Raw genomic sequence first — 15016 nt, 5'->3', positions numbered from 1 at the left:
CACATGCAGGTGGTTGAGTTTACGAAAAAAGAGCAGGCTTTACAAGCTTACGGGAAGCAAACACCGGCCTCCTGAGTGAAAGTCAGTGGTTGATGTACCCATCCACTACCCCTCCTGACGCCTTAACTTTTGTTGCTTTCCTGCCGCATTTGAGGAAGCATAACCATAGATAGTCTGTTTTCATGGGAACACCGAGAAAATATCACATCCTTTTAAGCCAAGAGAGAAAACAAAGTGGCTGCTACCATGCTAAAGACTTGCTGTGTGTCTTTCTGCATGTCAAACATACAAAAGGGTAAAGGGTACTTATAACCTGGACAGTTTTTTTACATCTTTTTTATACCGTTTTTGTATCTATACACATTAAAATTACTGTTTATTTAAATGAAGTCTGGTGGGTTTGGCGATGGCAATTTTGAGGCTGTCTCCAAAAGACACTTCTGTGGAGTCTGCTGTTCGTTTTTTTTTTTTTTTTTTCTGGAAAGTACATTTTGTTTCAATTGTTTTAAGCCTTTATTTTGCTGGTGAAAATTAGCATCAGCGTTATAACCTAAATCAAGTCCCTGGGAACAGTGCCAGGCTTTAAAGCCAATTTGACATAGTGGTCAAACTGTTAAATCACAACTCTCAGGTCCATCACGTGTTGCCACTGGGCCCCAAAAACACCTTTTCTCCATAGATGTTTCATATAAATGAGAGGATTTTTTTTTTTCTTTTTAGCGTCACAACCCAGCAGAATTATTTGTTTAACGATCTGGATTTGATTCATTTGGTCCAATAACATTTGGAAAGTCTAGAGGAACTTCACAATTGAATCGTTTTATTCCCATTTAAGTTAGCAGAAGGCTAAATCATTAGTTAGCTGCTTGGCTGACAAAAGTCTCGAGTGCGCCTGCTCTATGGGCCCAATGATGCAGAAGATAATTATGTAGCTGGATGTGGAACTTTTTTGGCTTCATGCACCACTGAGCAGCTTTGATCAGAATAAATGCGGCCCCGTGTCTGATACTGTGTCCAGTTTTCTTTATACATTCAGGACCTACATGCATGCTAGCACTAGCATTAGGGTTAGCTCCTCTTTCTCGTCCAAATATGGTCACTTCTGGCTCCAAAATTCCAAGATGGCAACGGTCAAAATGCCAAACATTTGGCTTCAAAACAGGAGGCTTCAAACCAGTTGGTGGTGTCACACCAGCTACATTCATTATTTTTGTACAGTGATTAAAATTGAACCTAGCTTCGTTGTTAGCATTGATTGGCATACCCGTCCATCACTGAGAATGTAATATGATGATGAACTCCCTGAGGCAATTCGTTAAGGAGGTGACACTGCTACTGCCCTGTGACACAAGTCAACAGTTTATCTCAGGAAAGATTCACCAAGTCTGTCTGGCTTTGGACAAACCTGTCTCCCGAGTCCTGTTAACGCCAGACATTCCAGCCCCTGATTCATGTGCAGAGTCCAGGCCTGGCTAAAATACATGCATCAGTTTTATGGAGCTTATGAGAGGAAGAGGTTAATCGAATGGGTTAACGAAGCTTTTTACTGATGCTCCCTCAAGGTCGTTTTTAGCTGCATTCCTATGCACGCTGAACATGAGTGCTTAAGCAGTGATATGCAATGCCTGTCCCCCCCTGCACTGCCTCCGTCTCCACATATCATTCGCCATAAGCCCTCATGTTTTTTTTTCTGGTGCATTCAAGGTTAAAGCTAAGCAGCTGTCTACTGCACTTATTCTGAAAAAAAGATCTATACTTAGCATAATGGACCTTTCCCTGCAGATATAGTGTCGTAATAAACAGTTTTTGTTAGTGGTTTCACAACATGGATATGCAGTGTTTTATAGGACTTGTGACACGTATTCTTGGCATTTGGATTGAACAAGGTATTATCTGCATTCCTAGAAGCAATTAGCTGCGTTTAAGAGCTGAGTCTTACATAATGGCTAATTAGCACTGTTGTTTGTCTAAGTGAGTTGTCAGACACTAATTTGAATGCATTGTGCTGTAAGGAAAAGCACTTCTATTATGCATTGTTTCAGAATATTACATTTTTTTATCTGATTTTCAGTCACTCTGCCATTGGCAGCTGCAGTGAAACACTCAGGTCTATTAACTTCTGTTGAGATCCTCTTTCCTTTGTGCAGTGAATTTCTGTTATCAAGATCAGCTTTGGGAGAATGTGCTATGACTCCTTTTGTGCTCCTGAGAGCGTGCAGTTATTTTGACTAATGTGTGCACTGCAAAGAGTCTTTGGAAAACACAGTCACATCAAGATAAGACGAGCAATAGATCCTGTGCGGTTTTTATTGTTGATAGATCCTGTGTGGGTTTTTTTTTATTATTATTGTTGATAGATCCTGTGTGGTTTTGGCTGGTGGAAGTCACAGTGGTTGCATCCACGCTATTTACCTCCAGCTCGGGGCTCTTTGGAAACATCTTCTCATCTCTCTGAGGAAACAGGAAGGAGTGGAAATGTGTGAAATTCATAACATTTCAGTCATAAGAGAGCTTTTCCTATGAGCCTGTGGATGAGGTGATGATTTATACAATCTGATGTTTCTTTAAAACCACTGGAGTAAGATAACTTCATGGGGTGCCAGAATCACTGGATTGCATTAGGAATCCCACTGTGTGGTAGATTCCAGTTGTTTGATACGATTTAAGACTATTGTTAAAAGTAGAGTGGTTAAACATATAAAAACTATCACCACAGTGAGTCTGAGACATCATTGGTATGTAGGCACGTGTTTTGGTATAATTGCGGGGGGGTCAGCTTGGTTGCTTTATGGCACAAAACAAGGTTTCAGTAACTGTCTTGATATTGCGTTTAAACCTTTAATACTTACACGTTGAGTTTTTAACACAACTCAGGCTGTTCTCATGCACCAGTTGAGGGGGCAAAAAGTCCCAGTAGGGTGGGGGAAAGGGTGGTGGATGGATCTAACAATCCCAGACTTTCACCCAGGAGACTGGTGTTTGATTATAAAGCCAAACCCAGTTCCTAAACCCAACCACGTACTTTTGTTGCCTAAACCCAGCCACATGCATATGTTGGCTAAACATAACCATGTGCATTTGTTGTTGAAGGAACAAGAAACTTTTTGAAAGAGACTCTATGCAAATGGTACATTTCCTGTGAAAACGGACTGTACCCCAACAGATCGGTATTCATGTCCTGTGTGAAACAAGATAACAGTTATTTTGAGGTACATCATCAAGTTGTCAATTTGTTAGTAGTTGTCAGTATTTAAGTATGTAACTTCACGTTAAGTATGTGCATGTTGATTAGTCAAACAAACACAGGACTCTCGGAGACCAGTGTTTGTGTCCTGTGTGAAACCAAGTGAACTTTTAGTTATTTTAAGGTATGTAGTCGCCATGTTTCTTTTCCCTATTCTAAGCTACGTAACTTTACTTTCCTGAACCTAACACTAGTAATTCTACTTTTCTAAACCTAACCTGCATAAGTTTACATAAAGTACGTAATGTGACAATGCCCACTTTTCCTAAACCTAACCTATGTAACTTTACGTCAAGCACATACTGATAATGGCATTTGTAGGACCCTAATTCATCAGATATCATACAAGCTGTTATATAAAGATATGTTGCATAACTTTTATAAACCAATATCAGTCTCTGTTGGTCAGTCCACAAGGGGTAGGAATCTGTAGGCACCTCACGATTCAAATTCAAAGGGCTATGATGCAATTATAAATTGATTGTCGATGCATCTTGATGGATCAAATATTTAGATTTTTATACAGTTATTTTTCTCTCACTGTGTGACTACTTGCTACGTTCTTATTAAAAAAATTTTCTGTTTGGCAGCAACTACAACCAGCTGTTTTTCTTCCAACTCTGGGTGGAAATATGGTTTCTCATGTTTGTAATGTTCCCAAAATATTTTAGCATTTTTGCATACAGTGTGACTCTCGTCCAGGTCCCTTTTCCCTTTAACTTTGTAGAAGCCAAAATGCTTCCATAGATTTTAAGCCAGAAGGTCCAAATTGTATCTATTTGTGGATGCTCTTACTCAGCCATCCTTGCCAAAACTCTAGGTAGCTTAGCTTAGAAAGTAAACACAATGCACATATTCATCTGTTATATTCATCTGTTTTAGCCCTTCGAATTGAGGTAGCTAGGAACGTACAGCTGGGTCTGTCACAAAATTTACATCATTGACTTATTGTACGATACATGGACACGACTTTGATCATTTTGCTGACCTTGATATTGCCAATTGTGTCCACATGCGTGTTTGTTTGCATAAAAATATCAACAACATTTCAGCCAGGCAACTTGATACCATAGTAAAAAGCAGGGTTTTCCTGACCATTATAAGACTTATATTATATTGCACAGCAATCCCTCTTCTTTTTTCCTTTGCAAGCCTACTTGCATGAGACTGAAGAAAAATAAAACAGTGCTTCAAAGATGACATAGTGTAGCTTACCGGTAGCCTGCAGCTGCACTTTTGGCGTGGACAAGGCACAGTCCTGATGGTTGTTAGCTTGCCAACCCCTGGCAACAACCAAAAACTCTGTTGTTTGTAGTTTGACTCTCCAACAACTTTATTCTCAACTCTACAAATCCACCAGCAAACACCTCGGCTCCCAGGCCATCCATCCCTGAGAGTCGCTGGATTATGGAGGTGTCTGCAGTGTTCTCAGAGCTTCACTAAGCTTGTCTGTTTTTCTGATCATTGACTTTCCTGCAACGGAGACATAATGTTTCAAGAGAGAATCACAATGCATCTAAGAATCAATATTTTCCTGTGCCACAACTGCACTGTGTTTTACATTTTGTACTACCAATTCTGCTTGGTTGCTTTACGGCACTAAATACGAGGATGGAACTATTCCTTCTGTTAACGTTTCGATAAGTAAATTCTATTGGGAAAAAAGCAAGTACCTCCCTGTGACAGGAAACAACAGGCTTTTGTGTCTGTAAAAATGTGGTCTTAATTTGACTACAAATAACAGTACCACTGGTGTGAGATAGAGGATGCCACTGAAATTAGTCATGGTATAATGGCCCCATTTGTTTACCGTAATCACACAAGGAATGCTGAAGTATTTTATAAGATTTACTGAAGATTAATTAAAGATTAACTCCAGCAGTGTTAATCCTGCTCATTCCAGTCTCCATGCCTGTAAGCTGTTCCTGAGTTCCACAAGGAGGAAAATCTCGCCTGCTGATGGTGTCTCGCTGGACCACCATCCAGACTATCGTTCCGCCCCCATCCCCCTGCTTAATGAAACATGACGGAGGTGCATTATCTCGTTCATTGTATTACACTTCTCATCTTGCCACACAGAAGTTAAATGACTAAAACATACACACAGTCTCTTGAGGGGCTCTTGCAGCATGACCCATCATGTGATTTGCATCTGTCTGGGCGTTGTGAGCTGTGTAGATCCTGAGCGGGCCTGTGTTGGGTAAACAAACATGCTGCCTGTCTACAGCTTGGCATTTCCTTTGCTCGTCTTGATGCAGAAAACACCCTACCCCCGACACCACTTCCCCAAAAGAGTCTATCCATGTTGACAGCTAAATATCTCCTGGATGGATTGTGAAGTACCTCTGATGTGTTTCCAAATGACTGTACACCCTTTACTTTTCCTCAATTGTATCAGACATTAAATAGCTGTTACCAGAAGCATGTCTCAGCTTAAACACAGCATACATGCTAATAGTCGTCAGGGTGCTGGAGAGACGGGAAGTTTTTCTCCCTCTCGTCCTGTGTGATTATGTCTGTCTCGGAACACACACTTAGACTGGTCGAGTAATGAGCTCAAGTGACACATCCTGGCCTCCCCTGGCCGCTTCTGGTCGCTCATCTGTAACTGCAGGGGATTAATGTCATGGAGGGAAAGTGTGGCTGTTGGCTGGAGCCCTGGACAGGATGTTTGTACATTCATATAGACCCATTTAAACTTGTCAACATAAACATTCTAAATGGTTCCCTTTGTATTTCCTGTTGGGATAAAAACCCTGCGTTACATACATACAATTTAATGGGGCTGACCAAAATGGCTGAGATATCAAGATAAAATGGTTATGTCTTACAGTATGTTTGAGGGTGCTGGGTAACAATAAAGAGTGGAGAAGGGTTTAGATTTTTCTTATTCATCTGTTGGACCACAAACTAAAGATAACAGCTTCATTTACCCCAAACTAGCAGCTGGTCTGTTCTGTGTCCATGATGTGTGGCTAAAATACCACCCATTTAGGTGGCACTAGCAATGCCACAATGTGTGGCTAAAAAAGCTCTTGTTTAGGAGGTACAAATGTCACTGAAAATGCCATGACGAGTGGCTAAAAATCACCCTGTTCCGGTGTCACAAACGTTACAGGAAATGCTGCGACGTGTGGCTAAAGAACACCCCGTTTTGGTGGCACAAATGTCACTGTGAACACTGCAGTGTGTGGCTAAAGAACACTCTGTTTTGGTGGCACAAATGTCATTGGAAATGGGGCAATGTGTGGCTAAAGAACACCCCATTTTAGTGGCACAAAAGTCACTGGAGCCGCGATGATGTGTGGCTAAAAATACCCAGTTTTATTGACAGAAACATCACTGGACACGCAGCAATGAGTGGATAAAAAAATACTCTGTTTTAGTGGTACATATATTTTAGCCCATTTTGAAGGCACAAACATCACTTGAACCGCCATGATGTGTGGATATAAAAATACCCTGTTATGGTGGTACAAACATCACTGAAATCATAGCTGTATGGCCAAAAAAAATCCCACCCCATTTAAGTGGCACAAATGTCACTGAAAAGGCCAAGATGTGTGACTAAAGACTTCTTTAGAAGGCACAAATGTCACTGAAAACCACCAAGAAGTGTGGCTAAAAAAGCACCCTGTTTTGATGGTACAAACATCACTGGAGATGCTGCGATATGTGGATAATAACACAATTTCATGGCACAAATGTTACTGGAAACACTAATGTGTAGCCAAAAAGTACAGCAGAAATGTCCAATATCTCAGACCACTGGTGTCTGACTATCTTTCAACACCACAATTGCGGCTGAAAATGACAACAGAGCTAAATAAGTTTGCTGATTGCACATATGACTGCAATACAACAATATGCAGTTGGACATTACATTCACAATAATGGCTACAATACACAATACATTCCACCTGAAATGTGCACTAGCCCAGATTTGATTGGCAAACTTTTTTACCCAGTCAGTCTTTTAATTTGTCTTTTTTAAAGACATAAAAAAAGATAAATAAATAAATAAATGTGTTCAAACCTGCCACATAAGCTCCCAAAACTACAATGTATATAAAGTATCAGGATCCATACTTGTAACTGTTGAATTGCTACTTGAACTTTAGTAAAGGATCTAAATACTTCTCCCACCACTGAACACATACTACCACAACCACTAGCATCCCTTTAACCCAGGCCACTCCACACCGCAGTTCAAAGGTGCTTACACTCACACATCTCCTAGTGTGCGCATGAATGTACACAAACACACAACCACAACCACGAGCATCCCCCTTCCCTCAGACCACCCTGCACCCCCATTACAAATCCATATCAACCCGCCGTCCCTCCAGCCACTGTCCCAGCACCGTCCAGTCTCCCCCTCCTCCCTGAGGAATGCTAACCTAGCCTGAGTGTGTGTGTGTGTGTGTGTGTGTGTGTGTGTGTGTGTGTGCGTGTGCGTGTGCATGTGTGTGTGTGTGTGTGACAGTGGTGGAGCCAGGCTGGCTGTGTGGGCGGCCGAGTGTTTCCAAACAGTGGAATCTGTCACTGACACCCCTGGCAGAGCAATAAGCAGCGCCTTAATGAGCTCAGCAGATCACTCAGCAAACTCAGCCGACACACACACTCACACACACACTCGTGCACACGCTTATAGGCGCATGAATATTACAAATAAAGACACTATACAATGTAATAAATGGATATAATTATGGTTGTTAGAACCTATATACACCCTTTGAACACACACACAAATACACACTAATGCACACACATTTATTGTTGCATGCATGCATAAACCCATACTTTATGTATGCTTGTAAACCCACGCATACACACACTGTGGATACACAATTAGACACACACTTACAGCACTCTACAAACACCCCAAGACTCTCATTATGCAGTTAAAATGGGAGAAAGTGAAGCTAAACAAACAAACATGGGCTGATCAAGGCAAAGAAGGGGGTGCAACTTTTCTGACACAAACACCACTGCTACCCAACTTTGTTGTCTGTATGACTACATTCAGACTGCAAGCAGAGCCATTTCCTAAATCAGATCTTGAAGACAGACTGTTAGTTGCAAATAATCAGATTGGATTTGTATGTCCAGACATCACCAACCTATTTGCAGGGGTTGCTGTTGTAACGATGTGAGCGCTAGTAACTATGTAGCTGGTAGTCTCACGAAGCCAGACCTATCTCTACAACGCTGTGTCACTGCTTGAGAGAGGTCTGGAATCACCATATTACCATTCTGCTTTGGTTTGTTTTTATTTCTCTAAACCAATCACAATCATCTTGGGAGTCCAGTTGTCAAGCATGACTTATTGCACGATCCAAATCTTCAGTGTGTAAGTTGTTAGCTTTGAGGTTGTTGTTTCCCATAGTGAAGGGGATTTTGAAAACGGTAACATTCAGAAAGCTGAAGGAAGATGGAGAATGCTAGCCTACATAACTGGCCAATGGCAGGCTTATAGCCACAGTGTACATCTGGTGAGTCAGACTATGTAGCTGGTGACATGGGTACATGTGAACAGAAGGTCTATCATTTCGCCCTCCAAACTTCTTTTTTTGGTGTTCACAGACTGTTTTTCCTCCCCCTAGCGCACTGCTGGTAGCAGCATGAATCTGCTCAGCACTTCCATCACTCTGGATTTGACGTCATCATTGTGTTCAAAGACACTTTGAAATCCAATTTTAGTGGCCAGAGCATCCAGACAGAGACACATCTATAGAAATCAAATGGGAAACCACATTTGGAGTTTGCATTTAAAACCAGCTCCAAATTTAGTTTGTATCAGATTTGCAAAAAACATATTTGTTGTTTAATTTTTTGCTATTCAAACTTCCTAAAATCAGTCTGGATATGCCTGATTTGTGCTGGCAGTCTGAACAAGGCCTCAGTGGCCCTGCAGATGGAAGCCATCGCTCAATAATCACTGATCAAATTAGAATGGAACACTGCCTTCAATATTTCTCGATTACGCCGTATATGTATGGGTTACCGCTGACTCAGCCGCACATTTGTCTTTTTTACCCAAACGGCACAATAGTGTCTAATTGGTGACCACCTGCTCTAAGAATCAAATCACACTCGCTCTGTATTCAGATTTTCCCGCGAGACAGCTGCACTTATGATAAACACAATTACCTCCTCTGCATGACATTTCAGTCACATACGCAATAATCAGGCATCATGAATCTTTCCCGAGTTTTATGATGACAAATGGGGAATGTGGCAGCCAGCTTTATGAGACGTCTGATGACGAGAACGTGACAGGACGTGTCAATTTTTTATGATCTCTGCTGGGTGATGCCAGATTTCCCGGCGTGAAATAACCCAACTCCAAACTCGACAGACGACTCATCCCTGCGTGTTTACGCCTTCCTCAACTGCAGCCCCCCTCCTTTCACTCTCCTGCAAACTAATTTTCTCACATGGTTAGTGTCATTGTTCATTTAGGACATTAGTGACAGTGAATGTGGGGCAAAGTGGCAGCGATGGCCCCGGCTCTAAGTCAGCCCCGTCCTTTCTTTCCCCTCTTTAACTGAGCGCTCCTGTCACCGGGACCCTTTTAATTCCCCCTTTCACCCCTCCGGTGCCCGCCCCCTCTCGCACTGGTCCTATTGGGGAGCAGACAATAGAGAGTGCTCCCCCCCTCCTATTCTGCCTCTTCATCCCCCCTCTTCTCATCTCCCTCGGCCCTTGCAGGCGTCCTGCCTGGTTGAGGCTGTGGGCTCCAGGCTGCTGTTTGTCACAGCCATTCAGCTGAGACTGATTGTGATTGCGGCAGATGGGCTGGAGCCTGTGCCGTCACTCGGCTCAGGCAGACCCAAGCACTTCACTCTCAGCTTTTTTTTTTTTTCTCTTAGCTGGCTTTCAGATTCTGTCCTTCGCTCTCTTGATCTCTTCCTTGGTTGTCTCTATCTGTCTTTTGTCATCGTCTTCTCTTTCTTTCTCTGCGTTGTTTTGCAAAAGCTCTGTGCCCCTTGACCAGACTAAAATGTGCAGCCAGTGTTTTCAGCTTCAGATTGTTATTTGGGTTTCAAAACACTTCACACTACTATTACTTACTTACTTCCTGCAATTTGCAGGAAAGACTCCTGCACACTGTCTAACTTGCAAAATAAATAAATCCATTGCAACGTTAAAGTACTAGACCCTTGGGATGCTGAGTCTGAACATCTGCACCGTTCTGAAATCACTTTACACGGTGATTGGACAGGTGATGCAAGATCTCAACTTTTGCTCAAATAATGACTTCTGTCAATTTATGTGTGTGCAACCTCAAGGACATACTGTACAAACCATGTTATGCCAACTTGGTCTCACTCCAAAGTCCTCAAAATGAGGCACTTGGTCAGTGACATCTGGTGTCAGACACTGACAAAAAAAGTCGTCCTTTCTCAACGGCATGATGTGTGGCCAGTAGACATTATTGTTTAACGGTGCCCAGCAGTGTTAGGAGGAAGCGTGGTGGGACATCAACTAAAGTTAAGATGGTGAAAGTCTGAGTCAGGCGGGGAGGCAGTGGTGGTGGTGGATGGGTCCAACAACCACTGAGTTTCACCCACGAGGCTAGTGTTCACTTCCTGTAAGACCATAAAACCAAACCCTGTTCTTTTTTCCTAAACCCAACCGGGTCCGTGTCATTGGTTCGACAGCCCATTGGTTCGACATCTTATGTGTTTGTCACTTTCTTTTTTTATTTTAACCCACACCATGATCTTTTCCTAACCCTAACCACGTGGTTTTTGTGCCTAAACCTAACCAGACTTTAACCACAGGGCATCATGATGATTTCGGAACGGACTTCGGAACAATGACTTTAATATGGTCGGAACAATGGGATGTCGAACCAATGGGCTGTCAAACCAATGGGCAGTTCCCACCCAACCACGTGCATTTGTTGAAAAGAAAAAAACAAACAAAAAAAAAACGATCTGGGACAAACTACCAGCGTAGTTCATCCCAGAACGTCAAAAACCAATGCACCCAGGGTACCTTGCACATCATATCACGACGTGGAAAGTCCATGACCAAACGTCCATATGTGATGAAGTCGGAATGAAAAAGTGTTGGTTTTTCGACACTGGAAAGCTGCAGACTTGTAACAGTCACATAATTGTGCACACTGTTTCACTGCACAATTTAGCGTTCAAATGCACATTTCCCAATCCACACTCTATTCCACTGCATCATTGTTTGCCAACTGCCATAAAAATCAAGATGATATAAGGCAGCCAAAGTCCCAAAAGGTGATATTTTTTATTTTGTCAGAGCAAGTTATCATCTTGTGGGAAGAAAAAAAAAATCAGCTTTTGGGGCTTCAGGGGCTCTGTAAGAAGAATCAAGTGTATCAGGAAAGAAAATGGTGACCTCACGACAGCAAGAAGAGCTCCTGTGTTTGTTTTTGGCTGACCATCAAGGAAACCGCAAAAGAGAAAATAAAATGTATGACCGCTTGATGAGAATATGCCCAGGGACAAGGAATATGGTACATGAGATGTACAGATGACGGGTGGATGACATTTACGTCACGTGGACCCTTGTGGACCCTCTTAGACAAGTGGACATGGAAAGTGTGACTTGATGTTCAACCACAAAGGCTTTTGTGCCTCTATGACGGCAGAATTTAAGGATTGCTTTTTGAAGCAGGTATAAATACTTTTACCTTCAAGCGTGGCCCGTCCGGCTCCAGTTAAAAAGATTTTAATGCTGTGTAACATTTTGAGCCAGCTGGGTTGAAACACTGAACAGCATTAAACTCCTTCTAACGGGAGCTACTTGGTGTGCAGATCTATTTGTTTCTGCTCTGCCAAGCATTTCTTTGATCCAGCACCCATTCAATTGAACATTAGGAGATGTGTGTCTTATTTTACTGTTGTTTTATGGACAACACACCATACCTTGTTTGTTTTAAGCCGACTTAGACCTTCATTTTGGATGTCAGTATTTCTTTTTGTTTTTTGGATCCTCTGATCTTCTGTCTGATTTGTCACCTTTTCTGCCTCTGTACTAAAACAGCCCATTTAGTGGGACATCACAAACCGGCTGCCTCCTCACGTCCCCTTGTTGGAGTTAAACCCCCCTCATCACTGTTGTCACCCCAAAAAAACTCCTCCTCCTCCTCCTCCTCCTCCTCCTCCTCTCTACAAACCCCCACCCCAACCTCGCCTCTCCTCCCCTGAGGAAAGAGCCACCTTCAGAGAGGCAGCAGAACAGCCGTCTCCCCGAACACATGTTAAACGTCCCGCAAACCCCGAGGAGGAGGGACGCAGTCAGAAACACAGTGACAGACAGAGAGAAAGAGATAGAAGCAGAGGCAGACTGAGGAGGAGAGAGAGATATTCGGAGGAGAGATAAAGCCAGGAGGCGGGTTGGGCTTGGGGGGGGAGGCACACACAGCGCTGTGTGTGTGAAGAGGAGCCTCAGAGCCTGTGCGTGTGTTAGTTAGAGAAAGCATAGCGCAGAGGGAGAGCGTATGCAGCGTGAAGGAGGAGAAGAGCAGCGTCGGGAGAGTCAACGCATGTTGCCAGATTGAGAGAGACAGAAGCAACGAGGACTAGGAAGAGGAGAGGGAAGCAAGGATTTCAAGTGCTTGAGGGAACGTAGAAAAGAGGAGAGAGAAGGGGAGGAGAGGCAGTTTGGTCTCAGTCAAGTAGAGAGGCAGACAGGGAGCAGTGTAGAGCCGGCAGTACTGCATTGTGGATGTAAACTTTATCATCTGCGGGATCAGTGGGTAGCAGCTGCAGAGCAGGAGGAGAGCGTGCCAGTGGATTACCATGTGTGTCCTCTGAATGCACCAGGATGCTGCACCTCCACCAGGGTAAGAAGCGGACAGTCGTCAGCATACATGACATGATAAGGTTGCATTATTTCTTCTGCAGCTGCAAACATTTTCTTGTCTTGTTAGGTGATTGTCCTTGTTTATCTATTCATATGTGGCAGAATACATGCACACTCAGCTTTTACTTATTCAAGAAGGCTTTATGATTTCTCTCCCTGTGGCTGCACCTCCTGCAGATGCCTTACTTTGACCCAAGCTGCAATTTTCTTAATAATCCCCAGAGGAGGGACCATATTTCATATAGCAGCATTGTACACATGTGCAGGGGATGATCTCTGATTTGCACTGAGCCCGATTAGCCAGTTGCAGGGGTGTGTGTGGGGGGGTGATTGCGTGTCCTGTTGCTAGTGGCAACAGCATGGGGCCGGGGCGCTGCGTAAAGCACTTTGATACTGATTGATAACAGAAGGAAACAGATATCCGTCGTTTAAGCAGAGGTAAAACAATCAGGCGTTGCAAGGGATTTGTATGTGCAGGAATGCATGTTTTTCTTCCCACTGCTCCTTTTCTTTCCTCTCTCAGGCAGATTAAGATTTTCTCCCCACTAATCCCATACTGGAATGACTGGTGTTTGACTGGATACAGCAAAGTGGTGGGGAATATGGATTACAGGGCCTCTCTGTTATGATCAGCTTCTCCACAGCTCTTTATTAATGTGGCGTGAAGTGCTGCAGCGCTAGTGTCCATATGTCAAAGTCACAGCAGGTCAGAGGTCTTTCCTCATTGTCAGCCATATTTACAGGACAAGGCTAGGATGCTGGCAACCAACGCACCAAGGATGCCAAATGCAGGATTCAGGACACTGGCTTTGTATTTTTAGCTGGGTTTGTTATCTCTAAAAACAGAACTGCAAGGGAACATGAAAATGAGAGCATGGGAGAGCAAGGGAGGGTATCATCATTCTCTGGCTGGTGTTGTCAAAGTGCCAGAGAGAAATGCCATTCCCTGTCTTTTTTTTTTTTTTTGAGTTTTTCTTTTTGCCCTGGGAACTGGTGCTTCCCAACTCGAGAGCAAAAAATAGCATCTGCAATGCTTGGATGCTTTATGACAGGAATGGATTTTGGCAGGAGTATAACTTCTTTAATTACTTTACAACAGCCCAGTCGCCAGCAGAAAATGTTGGCTTTGTACTTTTCTGAATATGTTACATTTGCATATCAACATCTTTAAAGTGACGTAAAATATGAGCTGATTGAGTAATCTGGAGGTGGAGGGGATGGTGGATGGTGTGTCACCTTGGCCAGACAGCTGCCAAAATGCAGAACACTATTCGAGGCCAACAAACAAACACTGCAGTTGTTTTTGGCGCTGAACCTTGTTTTGGTTTTTTTTGAGGAGGAGGGTGGGGGATGGGTTTCGGCACATCGCGATGTTTCCCAGCAGTGTTTGTCGCACTGGCACTTGGGTGTTTTTCACTGACACGTTGAGGTGTTTCTCAGTGATGATTGTGTCACTGTACCTGGGTGTTTTTGTTTTTTAGCAAACCTAGGTGTTTTAAGCGGTACACTGCAGAGTTTCCCAATGGCGCTTGTGCCACAAAACCTGGGTGTTTTTCTGGGTGTTTTTCACTGACTTCTACCTGCTTTTATCATTCCTTTTATAGTACCAAACACGATCATGAACATGATGGTGTTGTTTCTTTCTTTGACGAACCTAGGTGTTGTTCACAGAAACACTGCAGTGTTTCACAGCAGCATTTGAGCCCTGAAACTTGGTTGTTTTTCACTGACTCGTCCCTGCTTTTCCAGTGGCTTTCATCGATCTGAACTTGGGTGTTTTTTTTTTACCAAACCTGGGTGTTTTTGGCGGCACATCGCCTTGTAAGAGCCACGAAACCTGGTTGTTTTTCACTAACACATTGGGGCATTCCCAGCGGTATTTGAGCCACCAAACCTGGTTGTTTTTCACAAACACATCGG

At 43.2% G+C, this 15016-nt stretch overlaps 1 protein-coding gene across 5 annotated transcripts in view; it reads left to right on the top strand.

The window, feature by feature from the left end:
* LOC126401653 (nck-associated protein 5-like) overlaps positions 1-15016 on the top strand; it is a 241384-nt gene that overhangs the window by 101404 nt on the left and 124964 nt on the right. Inside the window, exon 1 of one of the 5 annotated variants that reach the window (XM_050063008.1) lies at positions 12461-13076. The exons of the other annotated variants lie outside the window; for them this stretch is intronic. Coding sequence (XP_049918965.1) covers positions 13048-13076 — 29 coding nt within the window. The 5' untranslated portion in view covers positions 12461-13047. Of the gene's footprint in view, positions 1-12460; positions 13077-15016 lie in introns of those variants that run through there. 5 annotated transcript variants of the gene reach the window in all.

The sequence above is a fragment of the Epinephelus moara genome, chromosome 15, assembly GCF_006386435.1.
Source record: "Epinephelus moara isolate mb chromosome 15, YSFRI_EMoa_1.0, whole genome shotgun sequence".
Classification (NCBI taxonomy): domain Eukaryota; kingdom Metazoa; phylum Chordata; class Actinopteri; order Perciformes; family Serranidae; genus Epinephelus; species Epinephelus moara.
This window is presented reverse-complemented; position numbering and strand designations above follow the sequence as displayed.